At 30.5% G+C, this 16,947-nt stretch overlaps 1 protein-coding gene across 1 annotated transcript; it reads left to right on the top strand.

The window, feature by feature from the left end:
* Positions 1 to 1,956: 1,956 nt before the first annotated feature.
* Positions 1,957 to 10,767, top strand: LOC146531375 (putative inorganic phosphate cotransporter). Its single transcript, XM_085198051.1, has 8 exons — positions 1,957 to 2,188; positions 2,995 to 3,197; positions 5,273 to 5,512; positions 7,167 to 7,376; positions 7,786 to 7,953; positions 8,197 to 8,413; positions 9,011 to 9,249; positions 10,433 to 10,767. Exons 1-8 carry the CDS (start codon positions 2,152 to 2,154, stop codon positions 10,661 to 10,663), a joined length of 1,545 nt encoding a protein of 514 aa, XP_085054177.1. The 5' UTR covers positions 1,957 to 2,151; the 3' UTR covers positions 10,664 to 10,767.
* Positions 10,768 to 16,947: the final 6,180 nt, after the last annotated feature.

Genomic DNA, 16,947 nt, shown 5'->3' with positions numbered 1-16,947 from the left:
ATTAATTTCTGTCTTCATAAGTACCTACGGCCTATAAGTGCAAAATTTGAGACTCCTAGCATTTGTAGTTTCATACAAACTTTCAACCTCAAAAACAACCCCTTAGAAGTCGAATATTGCAAATTCCCGTTTTAGCGAGCACCTACGTCCTATAAGTAACTCCTATGCAAAATTTCAGACTCCTAGCACATGTAGTTTCTGAGATTTCGTGATGAGTGAGTAACCTTTCGATTTTATATATATAGATAGCAGATAGATTAAAGGTAATAAGATGGTCCTCATGACGCAGCGGTACAGGAGTATGACTGTAACGCGACTGTTGTGAGTTCGAACCCCAATCAAGGAAATGAAATAATGCCCTAGTACACAAACTATGGAAACTGTATTAATATACCACAAAGGTTATGCCAGTTCGTTCGCAATCTCTGCCCTCCAGACAAAGCTTTAAAAAAAATTTCCGGAAATTTCCATCATACGGAAGTCTGTTGAAAGAGAATTTGGTCAATAATCATCTAGTTATATACAGGTGTACTGAAATTATGGCTGAACTTAAATTGAGCTATCAAATGCCAATGCAACTATTGCAACTACTTCATGCAGATCAGAAATATTTTATAAAAAAAAATAGTTTTAAATACTTGTGAAAATAATTAAACTAACATCATTATTGCTCCTCCAGTTTTTTTGTTTGTCCTGAAAGCGGTTATCAAATATTAAAATTTATTGTATCATGTCATACAGTTTAACTCTTTAATAAATAATCAATATATAATTTCGTTAGAGGAGAGAGAGATTCGATTCGAGAGAGAGAGATTTCGGAGATTGTACAAACATTTCCAATCCTTGACCTTGTACCCTGCAACCATATTAAATTTACAACGGCACTGTTTGTGCATATGTAATTGAATTGTCCACTGAACTGAAGTGGGTTAAATTCGGCTTGCAATATTTGATTAAAGACAAACAAGAGTAAGTTTGCTAACAACTGCTCAAAAAAATGTCCTTCAAGAGAAGCGGGTTCAAATCCCGTTACGTTCAAAATTTTATGCATTTTCTTAATTAGTAGTTTAGTAGTTGATCACATTGACGAGTTTTTATTTTTAGTACCTACAGAAAAAAAACCAATTTGTAAGTCAATTAAAAGATATGCCAATTTACACATAGTTTTTGCTGCATTTCGTAGGGTACTTCTCGTAGACTAGTAAAACAATTTGTTAATTACCAATTTTATTTTTTAATTAAGAAAAAAAACTGAAAAAATAAAATTTATTGATCTTTCATAGAAAAACATAACAAATTTATATTTACTCATATATATTTATTTTATTTTATACGATAACAGTACAAACGCACGAACCTCAAGTTTGTTAACTTTTGTAAGTTTTATTTCCCGTTGACTTGCAATGCTGAAATTGATATGAAACCCTCGGTGGGCGAACCACATTATGTAACCGGTTTTATTTAATTTATGAGATACATAATATGCATCACACAAATAAAAAAATATGAAAAAAATAGATGATCTTATTTATGTTGAAAAAACCAAATAAAACTTACAAATTAAACTCAATATTTACAAAAAAAAATCATAATGGCGAGTTACATAATTTTTTCTATATTAAAAATTACATAAGGTTAATGATTATTTTTTCAATATATTTTTTAAGACTATTACATTAAATCGGCTATTTAAAATTAACTCTACATTTATTAATGTTAAAACAAAAACAAAACTAAAAGAAAACAGAATTACAGCTTAGTTTTATCTAAAATAACATTTTTTCTGAACATAACCTACATAGGGTTGATATTATCTTACATATTTGACTACCACAAGAGATTCTTTCATATCACTGATAGTGTCATATGACAATTGTGTTTCATATCAATAGACTTGATGACGCGGAGATAAATGGTGCGACAGCTGAAGCAAGTCTTTCCCGATCCTGAATTTTCATATAGTTTTTCTTTTCTGTGACGCATTTTTCACTGTTTACTAACTATATATATATAATATATATTATAACGTAAAACACTTATATAAAGGATTGTCTTTTTACAATTTTCAGAACGCTATACGTTCTCAATCATAGACAGGACGGTTATCGCGAGTGTTGTAAGAGATATAAAAAATAACATTAATTTATAATCATGACGTTAACTGGGTGGCGGAGAGTTTTAAATAAAGGTGAGCACTATTTACAATTTTGTTGATTTCTCTGTATTTGTTTATTTTTTTTTATGTATTTAGAATTTTTAAATAGCATCTTGCATTTGTTGATGATTGTGGTTATAACCTAAACTCAAAGTAAACCATAATATAAATAAATAATAAATGTGTTATGAATATAATATATTTACAATTAAGCATAAATAACTCCAACTTAAGTTTGTCAATTTATATTTATATCATAAAAAAACTATTACAAACTTATGATTATAGTTCATTTCATACAAAATGAGCGCAAACGCGCGCAAATTTCACTCTGTCAACTTTTATAAGTTTTATTTTGTTGACCTAGAACTCTTTAATTGGTCCACAACCTTAACTGAGCATCAAATGTATATCGGATAACTTATATCATAATATAATGTGCCTAAATTAAATATTTGAATTAAAAAAAATCCAAGAGGGAGAGGGAGCCTAGTGTTAAAACACTTCGCTCTCCATTTTCCGCTGATTTCAAGAGTCATTGCATATTGAATGCTGGAACTAAACTCTGAAACTAAATGAACTAATAAAACTAAATTTAAATTACTAAAAAATCTTGATTCTTAAAAGGTAATTGAAGTAAATTATCCGTTTTAAGTCAAGCTTATTTATTTTTTTAATATCTTCATTATTTACATGAAGTTTATACAATTACTAATTCTAATATAAAGTTCACAAACAGATATTTACTAACGTAAACTATTATCTTATTAGTCTTGGAAAAAAAATATTTTTTTTATTATTTTCTATAATAATAATATTTTTTTTATTTACATTCACAGTACTTATAATACCTCAGCGCTATGTTTTCGGAATACTGGGATTATTTGCTTTGGCAAATGCTTTTACAATGCGCGTATGTTTGAGTGTCACCATAGTTCAAATGGTGACACATGTGTCATCAGAAGGACACATTGTGGGGGAAACTTGTCCAGCTCCAGATGTTGTCACAGAGTCAACGAACACTACCTCAGTTTTTATTCCGGTAAGTATTTAGTGTACCATATAACCATATTTAAAAAAATATATTTTTAAGCCTCACGTTCCTGGACGTATCACAATTATAATAAGAGATATCCTCGATATCCTGCACACCGCAGGATAGGCAGAGGGAACCTAGTGTTAAGAAACGTCCCATTCCCCATTTTTCGCCGAATTCTGGAGGTTTGCCTCGACACCAGGGCGAAGAAGAAAATTTCATTTCCTCGAGCGGGAATCGAACCCATAACCTTTGCGTTTATAGCCAGATATTGTGCCGTTATAGTCTTTTCATGATGAAACTGTTTAGATATAAGAGAACAATAGCCTTTCTTATTAAAATATTGATATAATAATCATAAACGTGTTAGCGGTCATGAGAAGTGTAATTAATTGTACTACGTTATGTAAAAATGAATTAAGCGACAAACTTAAGAAAATGAATTTTGAATGCAGATCGATTTTGCATGTAAATATAAATTTAAATATTTCCTTTCCTCAACTGGGGATCGAGCCCACAACCACAACCAGTCAATTTTGCAGCACTTGGAGCACCTGCGCCACGACTGGCCTCCATTCCATCTGGCTTAATCCATTCTTACATAACGTTCCCCAATTAGCAATAATGTAATTTAATTATTTTTGTCCATCTATATCTATACTACTTAAGCAGTTTTAAGCTTTTGGACTACACCTTATTACTCATGCTTTTTGTTTATATTAGATAACTTTAAAAAATATAATATAAATTAATAATAATAATAATATGAATAAGATAAATATAAGAGAAGTACGTTGGTACTCTCGTCGTCCCGATAGGCAGTTGTCAAAATAATCAAACCATATAATATAAGATATGATCCGTTGGAGTTGCTGGTAATCCTGTGACTCAGTAAATATTTGTATCTCAAGTGACAGTTGGACATGCAGAAGTGCTATATTTTTTGTGATTACATTATCACTGAAATGATAAGACTAAGACTACGACCCCCCTTAGACTACCCCCCTATAATATTTACATGTATAGCTATCTCTTAATATAATTGTGATTTTATAATTTGTATTAAGAATAGGGTGTAAATCATAAGTTAGTTTATATTTATTATTATCATGTTAGTTAGAATCCTAACAGGATACTAAGTACTCATATATAATTACCTATGTTAAAAACGTTAAACGTTGTTAAAAGGAAAACATTACCTATGTTAATATTATAGTAGGAAAAATTGTGGTGCAGGAGTACCAATGTGTGATTGTAAACGTGACAGGTTCTGGGTTCGATTTCCAATCGAGGAAATGGAATATTTTATATCTTCATTTCTTCACTCTGATTATGAAGCAAAATACGGAAAGTGGAAAACAAAAACATTTTAAAGGGAGCAAAGTGTCTTACCACTAGATTCTTTCTGCCTATCCTGCTAAGTGCGTGATACATTATGAAGCTAAAGCCCGGAACCATAAAAAAACTCTTTATAAAGTCGACGGTATTTTTAAGTAGAAAAAGGCAGAGAAAAATAATTTTATGTTTCCTTCTATTTAAATTTAACCTTAGAACTCTTGAAATTGTATTTGACATTGACGTTTCTATACGATCTTTTTAATAAGTAAAACCGTAGTAAATCGTAACAAGGCAGGGGTGTTCAAAAGATATAGATCTTTCTTTCTCATAAAAATAATTTATAATACATCACTCTTTTGAGATACTGAATATTGAATGCTTTGAAAAGCTTCCAATTAGTTATATAACCTTTTTCAAAGGTTTCAAAGCTTATAGATTTCATTACATTAAATTGTACCAATTAATAAAATAAATAAAAAGCCGGTTGCGCGACGGTTGACAGTTCGATTATTTAGGTGGTTTTAGTATATTTTTAATATTATTTATTTCTCCACTGTGGCACCAAGGTAAAAGTCCGGCGGTGAGTTTCGCCACTCAACCCACACAGTGTGAGTGTGAGTGTTTAAACACTGGATTCCCTCTGCAGGGTAGGCAGAGGTAGCATGCGGGATACAGCGTGAAGCTGATGTTAATATTATAACCGATCCTCTTATATATTAATGTATTTATATTTATTATTTTAGTCTCGAGAGCGGTACGATTGGTCTGAAAGCACACAAGGTCTACTATTAAGTGCTTTTTATTACGGCTACGTGATATCACATCTGCCTGGGGGTATTCTTGCTGAAAAATTCGGTGGTAAATGGACACTTGGTTTAAGTTTACTGTGCACATCTTTGTCGACTGTCTTCACTCCATTCTTCGTAACAAAAGGCGGTGCGATTGGACTGTTCTTCATGAGAGTCTTAAGTGGACTTGGCGAGGTAGGTCTATTTTTTAATTTTAAATATATAGAAATTGAGAAATACTTTATTATCAGTCAAAATATTTATTTATAATTGTAAAATAGTTGATAACATTTGTATTATTTTAAGCAAATATATTTGAAATAATATTATTATTGTAATGCAGAAGTAACAGTACCACAAATTCTCAAATATCTGCTGAACCACTGAAATTTGCTGAACATTCACCCCCATGTGGGTGAAATCGTTACGTAATGGGGTCCCCCACCCATACACCACCGTTGATCCGCCGATCGAGTAACATTCCGTTTTTATTTTTTTATTAAAAGGATCCAATAAATCAAGCAATAAATTTTAAAAATCCTTTAAATTTATTATAAAAATTTACGTTTACAAATTTGTTAAAAGTAACTTATATACCTTTATATATTACTAGCGGGCCGCTCGCGGTTTCACCCGCGTGATCTATGTTATTATTAATTTCTGTCTCCATGACTACGTCCTAGTGACGTCTATGCAAAATTTGAGACTCCTAGCATTTGTAGTAACGAAGTTTCATACAAACTTTCGACCCCAAAAACAACCCCTTAGAAGTCGAATACAGAAAATTCCCGTCTTAGCGAGCACTTACGTCCTATAAATAACTCCTATGCAAAATTTCAGATTCCTAGCACATGTAGTTTCTGAGATTTCGTGATGAGTGAGTGACCTTTCGATTTTATATATATAGATGTGTTGTAATATTATTATCATCAGTAAAATTTATTAGGACATAAATTTTCTAAGTTCTGACGGTGTTAATATTATAAAGTTTAAGCACAAACATTTAACAGCTTATATTATTACTATTTTATGTCGTTATAGCATTAAAGATTTAAGTATAATAATAAAATAGTCTGGTCTAGATCGAACATTTCAAATGGTATATTTCGATACCACACCTTAAACAATTTAAGACCTAGAATTGAACAATGAGAACTCGAGCCCTTTTAGTTTTAATTCTGTAAAAATATAAGTACTATATAGATTAACTCAAAGGCTATAACAAGTTTCAATATATTCAAAATTCTATTTCTAGGTGTAAGAAATATGTTTAATAATAATAATAATATAAAAAATATGAACGTCAAACTCTTTGACATATCGATTGTAATCTTTATCAACTTTAAAGTACTGTTAGCTAGAAAACGTTATCGATTTACGTTTTTACGTAATTCAATAAGAAACAAAACAAAAACTGTGACCGCGAGAGCAAACGTGCGTCACGTTCATAGAATAGTTAGTTTTATCAATGAAAAAAAATATCAATACAAATTTCTTATCAACAAAGAATATTTGTTGTAGGTATATGGTTTTACCCGCATATCTGCTATATAGATAGATAGATAGAACCTACTTTGAAAACACTCCGTTCTCTGCTTTCCAATTTTTAATTTTTAATTCTTTGCGTGTTGAGTGGCGAAACTCAACGTTGATCTTTGCCTTGGTAATAGAGCGAAGCAATTATAATACTAATAAGAAATAATAGATTCCCCCGAGTGGTAATCGAACCCATAACAATTGAATTACAGTCACACACTTGTGCCCTTGCACCAAGACAGCGTCAATATTAAATTTAATTAAAAAAATAATTAATATTATACATTATTTATTTTTAATTTAATTTTTATAGGGTCCAGTAACTCCTGCTTTTGTATTGCTAATGGCTCGTTGGGTACCACCTTCCGAGCGATCCCGCTTCGGTGCGATGATATTTGGCGGCGCTCAAATTGGAAATATTATGGGTCCATACATTTCTGGGTTAATGCTAGCTGATAATGGGGATTGGGCCAATGTGTTTTATGTGTTTGGAGGAATGGGTGTCATATGGTTTATATTCTTTGTAAGTATCTGTAACAGAGTTTCAGTTTTTCTCATAAAACGAGATTTTTTTTCATTCATAGATTGCAGGTTGTAACTAAATAATAACCTCCTTTTCTTACAGAAGTCGGTTAAAAATATGTGTATATTATATAATCAAAAATATTTTTGAAAACATATAATAAAATTATGTGGGAAGATTTGAACCCACGCCTCGCGGAAATTCTTAAAAATACAATTGTTACAATTTATTTACGTTGTCAGCATATCTGTAGGGAGATTTTTAAAAAATCTACCCTCAGTATAGAATAACATTTAAAAAATCTTAAAAGATTAAATTATTAGTCAATTACCCTTACATATATATACGTTATTTGTTTCTTATATTAAGCTTAAAAGAAATATAAAATAACATATTTTAAACCTTTCAGACCCTTCTGTGCTATAGCACTCCCAATTCACATCCATTCATCTCGGATGAAGAAAGGAATTATTTGAACGCGAACGTTGCCGCTTCTGGTTTACATAAGAAATTAGATCCTGTTCCTTTCAAAGCTATATTGAGATCTGCTCCCCTATGGAGTCTGGTTATAGCTGCTGTAAGTAATAGTTTTTAATAATCATTTTCTTAGTGGGAATTATTTATATTATTTTACGTGGATTATGATTAAATAAAACTCTACGTCAATTAGACGGATAGCGGAGGACGGAGTGTCTAACATTAATGTCTCTCTCTCTATCCTATTATGCTATGCGGGTAAAACCTGAAACTGGAATAACATCAGTTAAATGGGGTGTTAAGGGAAGAAAAATTGTATGAGAAATATATCTCTTTTTTACAGGTTGGGCACGATTGGGGATATTTCACCATGATTACTGATTTGCCGAAATATTTCTCAGATGTATTAAAATTCAATATAAAAGACACGGGGCTGATGGCCGCCCTCCCTTATATAGCAATGTATATATCTTCGTTCGTATTTGCTAACATATGTGATATTTGTATTCGTAAAAATTGGCACAGTATATCAACTGGAAGAAAAATTTATACTACAATATGTAAGTATACAAAATTTGATAAAAATTGCATTAAGCTACGTAAGATTTGTGGTCATCGTAGCGTAAGGATACAAAATAAGTGTAAACGCGACGGTTGTGGGTTCGATTTTCAAGGAAAGTAAATTCAAGGGAAGTATTTAATATTTTAATTTCTTCACTCTTATAACAAGGCAAAACGGCGTTGAGATCTGCTACTTAACACGCAATGCCTCGAGAACTCAGCTGAAAGATGATACAGTGGGAACCTAAAAAAATATGATTTGACTTTACAACTTTCATTTCAAATTGAATACGAACCCCACTGCACTTCAGTCTTTTAATTTTTTTTGATTGGTTTGAACAGCAAATATTAATATTAGCCAAAATAATAACTATGAAATATTATATACTAAATTTCAGCTAAACCCCACATCAAAAAGCCCGATCACGTAATCCCTGACCATCCAACAAAAAACCCTGTAAATGCAAATATTCACTTTTTCAATCGGAAACAATAAACCTTTTTTTCCCGCAATGTCACTCGTTCCACGACTTACGGCTTTAATAAAATATGTCCCTGAATTCATCACGCTTACGGAACGTCATTTTTTTCCTCAGCCTCTACACTACCAGCTATATTTATTATTCTGGCTTCGTATTCGGGCTGCGATCGCTTGCAAGCAGTGGGTTTCTTTGTGGTATCCATGGTATTCATGGGAGGTTTCTATAGCAGTGTGAAAATCAATGCCATGGATATAGCACCCAATTATGCTGGTACCTGTTCAGCGTTCGTGAACGGCTTGGCTGCTGTATCAGGGATGATAACACCCTATATGATTGGGCTATTGACGCCTGATGTAAGTATTGTTCGTTAAAGGTGTTCGATATTATTATAGATATTATAGATAGACCTATGGTAAGGCAAAACAATCTTTACCGGTGTCAATATAAACTCTGAATTATGATTATTTAGATTGTTAATAAAGGCTTTATTATTATTATTATTATGATTATATTAGAATTAGATATATACTCAGGCCAGTCGTTTCGCAGGGTAACGTGACTGATTGTGGGTTCGGTTCCCATTCGAGGAAATAAAATATTTATTTAAATTAATATTTTCATTTCTTCGCTTTGATGTCGAGGTCGCAATGTATCCAGGAGGCTAAAGGCTAAAGGCTGAAATGCTGTCGGTGGAAAATGGGGAACGCAGTGTCTTAACACTAGGTTCCCTCTACTTCCCTACTGTGTACGAGATACATATAAGCTAATAATATAAATATTTCAGCTTATAAGTAACATAATATAAAAATCTCATCTTCTAACAAGAATTTAGTGTCTCTTTCAAGGATTTAGTACATCCTATTGTACTCTAGTAATTGAACTATTAGCCGAAATGATTTAACCTACAAATTAGTATAAAAACGTGCGCAAGAGTCATTGTGTTTTTGTAAGGGGCAGGCTGTGAGACTAAAATTTCATAGTTGAGTTCACCTAGATTGGTCAAAGGTGAAAATGGAACTAGCGACGCGGAATCAATTTTATCTTATATTTTTTATTATATTTTATAAAAAAAAACATAATTAAATTAAGTCTTGCGAGGTTATTGAACTTACTAACGTCGCTGTAAAGTATTTTAAGATGTTTTATTTTTTATATTGGTTGGTATTTTCAAATGTTATTAATAATTGTTTGAAATATCATAGATGGTAGAGAGTAAAGTACTATATATATTAATACAGTATCTTAAATATTTCGCTAAACGTTCGATAGTATATAGAGATATAGGGGTATAAGTAGTGTTATATCACTTGATGCTGAATTTCCATATCCATTTTATGTAATTACTTAAATGTATTGGGATATTAGTTATTATTGCTAGATTTGGTTTTGGAGGTATGCAATAATAACTAACCATCAATTCATTAATTTAATTTAACACTTCTAACAATATTTGTAAAAAGAGATATAAAATTAAATGCTTATTATTATTATTATATGGATATTTAACTAAAATAACATTATTACGTTACGTTACAGCAAACAATTAAACAATGGCGTACGGCATTTTGGACAATATTTGCCGTATTAATTGGAACAAACGTTGTATATTTAATTTGGGGGTCTGGTGAGCAGCAATGGTGGGATGACATAGACAAATATGGTTATCCAGAGAACTGGAAACATGGACCTTTGAAGAAAAGGACAGAGGATACAGAAAAGAAAGTAGTTCATCCAAAACACGACCATTCACCTGTCGCTACGGATTGATATAGAATAGAATATATTAATATTTAATTTCAATTTAAGTTATAATTATGGCATTGTATGTCTGATGGAATACTTTGTACCGATGTAAATAATGTATAAAATATGCTAAAATTATGTTTAATAAATTATTATAATAAATGTACTTACTTATAAGAAAACATAGTTTTTTTTAAAATAGTATTACTACTTTTTTAGTGGTTGGTATTTTTTTATACTAATAACAAATTTAAAGAAAGTGAAGATAAATAATAATTTTAAATTAATTAACGTGTTAAGTGGCTGAACTCAACGCCGCGCTTTGTCTCGACACCAGAGCGAAGAAATAGAAATATAAATTTAATGTATTACATTTCCTCGAGTGGCGATCGAACCCACAGGCAGTCGCATTTACAGTCACACTTTGTGCCCCTGCGAACATATACATACGGTTTCCCAAAAATCTAAACAAAATTCTCTTTTAAAAACGCATTGGCGGTAAAAACAATATTTTTATGTATATATTTTTAGGCTTTATAAAATCAGAAACTTCAAAAAACAACAAAAGTAACAAGGCAATAACAAGGATTAAATGAGAATACTTGTATCTAAAAACAAATCTCCAGTACCAACAAGTCGATCTATTGAAAAATGTTTAATTAAATTGTATTAACATACTTTTAAAGTTTGAAAATAAAGTGCCTATTAGGTATTTTTACATGTAAACTATTTAATACGTAATTCATATAAAAAAAGAAAATAATTTAAGGCATTTTCTATCAAGTTTAAGATTTTCAAGTCTGAAAGGGTTTCATAAGTTTTATATAATTATATCATTCAACAATATTAATGACAGTGTTATTAGCTTATAACCATAGTTATTTTAATAAAGTGCCCCATTAATCGCGACCTGTAAAACAAACTTTTTCTGGCTTGCTTTCCTTTTATCTCACGGCTCGGCTTAACTTACTATGGGGAAAAAGGCACGAAACTGAAAAGAAACGAATTTATTTTTAATATTTTGCCTAAAAACGCCTGTTAATAAACGAAAGCAAAATTGTTTTTCACCGTCTTGCTAAGACGAATAAGATCTAGTCATGTAGTATACAAGTATTGTGTTTTTTAAAACTATTTCCAAAAGAGAGTTTATTAGGTTCTTCATCCGCTACTTATATTTTATTTTTGAGGTATTTTATCTATAATTAAAAGTACCTATTATATTTAAAAGAATATCCACGAACTCATAATTGCTTAGGAATTCTTTCCTATCATCATCTCCAGTTTATGACTAGAAGTTAAAATATGCTTATTTTAAGAAATTAATTAATATAAAATACATTTTACGCGCCTATAAAATTTGAGGGTTTCCATGGGATTCCATCATCAGATCCCGACTTGGTGGTAATGTAAAAGTATGGTCTTCCACATTAAGAAAAACATCTTTTTTTTAAAAAAGAAGTCAATTAAAAACTATATTAAATATTTTCATTAATGTAAATAAAAGTCCACAGGATATGTATTTCATTTATTTATGTACCACACGAGAAAGAAAGTACAGAAAACATATAATAACAGAAAGAATGTGTAGAATTGATAACTTATTATTAATAGAGATCTATACCAGAAATCTTTGAATGTAGGAGATGTTATTAAGAGGAACGATTCGGGTGTGTTAACTAAATGTCTAGATACATTTAATTGAATATAATATTTAAAACAACAAATAAACAATGTAGGGACGTTTAAAATAAATAATAAATTATAAATCAATGATTTTTAATATTCTTGTCTGACTGTTTTCACAGGCCAATTTGAATAAAAATCAATCATGTAGTGTAGCTATTAAGTCTGGGCAGGGGCACAAAGTGTGCTGCAAGATCGACTGGTTGTGGGTTCGATCCCAACTCGAGAAAAGGAAATATTTATTTAAATTTATATTTCCATTTCTCTGCTGTCACTCAATACGCAAGACCTCCAGAATTCGGCAGAAAGTGGGGAACGGAGTGTCTTAACACTAGGCTCCCTCTGCCTACTTTGCTGTGTGCGGGATACAGCGTGAAGCGCGTTGCATATGCGTCCGTATTGTAAATGTATATAATATAATATACGATATATCTAAGCACTATAGAAGTTATTAAAGTATTATTAAAGTGTTTACATTAAGAGATATATTTTATCAGCGGGATTTACAGTTGATTGTCAAAGAATGAACGTTAGTTGCCACAAGAAAAATACTTGTATTTACGAGTACTTGCGCACGTGACATAAAATAATTAAATACTGTATTCTCGTCGAAATATACCATATCACAATTATTAATTTAAAATTAGAAAACTACGCCAAAATATTTCCTTTCGGCTTGGTTTTGATGAATATACAAAAAAACAGATAATTGCGAGTCGGACTTGCCTATCGAAGGTTCCGTACCGTACCAATTTCTAGATTGTAAATCTACGAGAAGTACAAATTTTTATTCAAAAATATAAATTTATAGTGATTTATTTTTCTAAAAATGTTCACTATTCATATTTTTCCTTCATTTGTATTGTAAGTCCTCACTTGGTGCTAAATTTCATAACTATATTATACAGGTTTTTATTACGCGGTGAATTTCATACAAAATGAAGCAAAATCGATACCTAAACGCTCGTATCTTTTTATTACGTCAACTTAGAAGCTTGATTTTTTTTGTACTTCAAGGGATCATAGACTTGATTATGTGAAAATTATTTCAACTATCAGGGTTCCGTTTTTACATATGAGGTACGGAACCCTAAAAATTATACTTAATCAAAATTTGTATATATTTTAAACATACATTGAATAAATAAATTCTATATAAGGTACATGCAGTCAGTACTATATATTATTATGTTAGTATGAGTTTGTCTCTATTCCAGTCAGTTCAATAGCTTCGCTAAAGAAACAGTCACGTGTGACAAATAACAATATCTTTGTAAATAGAGGATTTTCTCACGTGGAAAATTGCGTGAACATTTCTACGGATCTTAAAGCTATTTCTATAAAAAACATTTTAAAATTGTTGTATTATCATTATGGTAAACTTGAAATAGATATCAAGATACATTAGCTTTGTTCCCGTGTTCCCGTACCCGAGAAATAATATTGTACAATTTCCAAAATCTTAATATGTTATTTATAATTACACAAAATAAATCGACTAAACTTATTTTTTTTAACAAATAATATTTTTCCTTATATAATACTTTGAACGAATGCTTGCTATACAATAGGTAGGTAGTGGTTTGAGCTATATGTAGACACAGTTGGTCTATAATTTTCCTCATGTTATATATTTGGAGACAAATAGTTTTTGCAAGTAACAGACATGTTTAAAATTCATAATATTTTTTCCTTATATTTTTATAACTTTAATGGAACCTTTCGATTTGGGTTTACCTTGTGTCTGTATGAACTGAGCAAATACAACTTAATAATAATATGTAGGTACCGCATCTTAGAGATTAGCTATAGTTTATGTTATTCTGAACCCACGAGTTCAGGGGGCCAAGGCCCCCTTTCGGGATAACTTTTTTTTATATTTTAATTATTACTTTTTTTTCTATACTCATATTTACAATGTAACTCCCTTCATAGTAAATAACAAGTCTAGATTCTTAAGTATGTACATCGAAATCGAAAGTAACTATAGTTAAAACAAATTGCAAAACTGTTCAAAAATTTTATATTTTAGATCCGTATTAATATATAAATCGCTTAAAATATTTAAGTCTGAGATTGATCTTGAGATGCTATTTTCATTCATAGATATATAATTTATGTATGAAAACATGCATCTCAAGTTCTATCTCAGACTTGAGATCGGTTTATAAATACAGGCCTAAGTTTTAAAAACTATTAAAAATATATATGACTATAGATATATATTTAAATCATTCTGTATCATTATTGGCGTCCTATTGCGAATGGACTAAATGATGAAAATGAATGGACAGTAATTTTGTGTAGAAACAGGAAAATCCTATATACATAAATATCTATTCATTTTCAATATTAAGGTTGCAATTTTATTGCTTAATACCAATACAATAATACAATGGTAGCTATCCTGTTTGAAATTCTAATGATCTTAATTTAAAAAAAAAATACGTTATAAATGATCGATGTCAAGAACTAAAAAGCATAACATAACTTAATAAAGATATAATTTAGAATATAATTTTTTAGGGTTCCGTACCTGAAAAAGTAAAAAAGGAACACTTTCAGGATCACTTTGTTATTATTATTTATTGTTTATTATCAAATATTTAGGTCTATGGTCCCTTAGAACTTTTAAGTCAATGCAATCAAATGATCTGTGCGTTTTTGCATCGATTGTACGGCATTTTGTGTGAAATTTGCCACTTAAGTAATGAAAAAAAGTCCGAAAAGTAAAAATTTATAGATATGTCATACAAAAATAATAATAAACTTATACTTGTAGTTTCACACAAAATAGCATATGCTCGCAAATTTAAGTTTGTCAACTTTTATAAATTTGCACTTTCCATTGACCTACAATCCTAAATTGATATGGAGCCTCGGTGGGCGAGTCCGACTCGCACTTAACCGATTTTTTTATCACGATGCACGTGCAGTTATTATCATTCACGTTACGCCATCTCCTACAGATGATAAATAATTATAATTCTAGATCACGTAACGATAGGAATGCAGAGTATAAATAATATAGAATTATTTCCTAATCGCGGTTTCTTAAACGAAGGACATTGCAAATTAAAATACAAATTATGAGCTGACACACAGTAATAAAGTTTCATATTTGCCATTTAGAACAAGTAAATATTTTTTAATAACAATGACGCTATCTTGAAGCAGTAGGATACTGTCTTTCATTCATTTGATTGTAGTTTGATTGTATTTAAATAATATTTTTATCCGGTTGGTATGTTGATGAGGTAACATATCCTTTTTTAAGGGGTCCTCATGTTATTTATTATATTAGTTTCCTCCAGTATCACCGAAACTGTGTTCTCGAAGGTCAAACGAGATCCTTGGCTGTCTCATCACTCTTGATTTATAATTCTTTTGCCATTCTATCTTCTTCAGTCATTCTCTCGATGGTCCTATAAGGGTTCCGTTTATAACTTTTGAGGCACGGAACCCTAAAAAATAATAAAATATCTGACAATACACAAATTTTACAGTATTATTTCTATCTATAAATAAGTGAAGGTAAAGAGATAAAAGGAATTGACGTTAACTATCATCTACGACGTACTTACGTCTACCATCTCTTAGATTACGTGGAAGTAAGATATATTATATAGCATTACTAGTGTCTCGCTTGCGACTTCGCCCGTGATTTTCGCAAAAATACTAGTCTTTTACGATATAACATTATAAATTTTAAATTTTTTCGACTCTACATTAATATAAAATGCATATATTATAAGTCGCCAAATTATAATCCTATATAATGTTGAAAGGTTTACATTCATGTTCATAATAGAGGCAAGCAGAGGGGCGCCTAGTGTTAAAACACTCCGATCTCCATTTTGCACAAAACTCTGGAGGCATCGCGTTGTGTGGCGTAAGTCAATCTCGGTTTTCCTCGACTCCCGAGTGAAGAAATGATATGGTGAAAACAGAATTAAAATATAAAATAATAAGCTTAAATCTCTAGGAAGTGAGATTTTTTCCTACTATATAATGATATATACTGTAACGAATTGAGTAATATCAGGTTTACGGGTATTCCCTGAAAAAAAGTCATTATTTTTAAATATAAGCAAATAGCAATGACTCACAAAAACACTATATTACAAGAAATTTTTCCTCAATGGTACTGAACTATCCTTCATTAAAAAGTAAAGTAAAGCTGCATTCATTTTACAATTGTACTTTTAGTTTTGAATATTTATTTAGTTAATAATTTATTGTATTATTGAAAGAACATTAGAAATAAATTTGCAACTAATTACAATTTATATTCTAGATTTTTGCTTGACCTTGACCCGACCTTGACCGCTGCTATATTTTTAGTTCGAACCAGACCTGTCAAAAGTAATATTCTTTTGCAGTGTGCAAGCGTGTCGAATATTAATTTTTATTGTGGTTTTATTAAAAAAATATGAAAAATATAACTTTTAGCAAAGAAAGAATTAATTTGTATTTAAAATTTCTACGTGATATTGGTCTAAATGACGACTAAACAGTGTTTTTAATACTCAAAAATACGTAAATCTAAATGTCTGTGTAAGATATTACATTTATATATAAAAATATTATTTAATTTTATATTTATTCGCGTTCGTGCTGCTTAA

Source organism: Heliconius melpomene, chromosome 15 (assembly GCF_056956725.1).
Source record: "Heliconius melpomene rosina isolate 202511_hmr_F chromosome 15, ASM5695672v1, whole genome shotgun sequence".
Taxonomy (NCBI): Eukaryota; Metazoa; Arthropoda; class Insecta; order Lepidoptera; family Nymphalidae; genus Heliconius; species Heliconius melpomene.
Note: the sequence above shows the minus strand (reverse complement) of the source record. Positions and strands in the feature narration are given on the sequence as shown.

Coding starts and splice junctions, on each gene's coding strand:
- LOC146531375 (XM_085198051.1), top strand. CDS start 2,152: ATGACGTTAACTGGGTGGCGGAGAGTTTTAAATAAAG. Junction 7,377..7,785: donor TCATATGGTTTATATTCTTT/GTAAGTATCTGT, acceptor TAAACCTTTCAG/ACCCTTCTGTGCTATAGCAC. Junction 8,414..9,010: donor AAAAATTTATACTACAATAT/GTAAGTATACAA, acceptor TTTTTTCCTCAG/CCTCTACACTACCAGCTATA.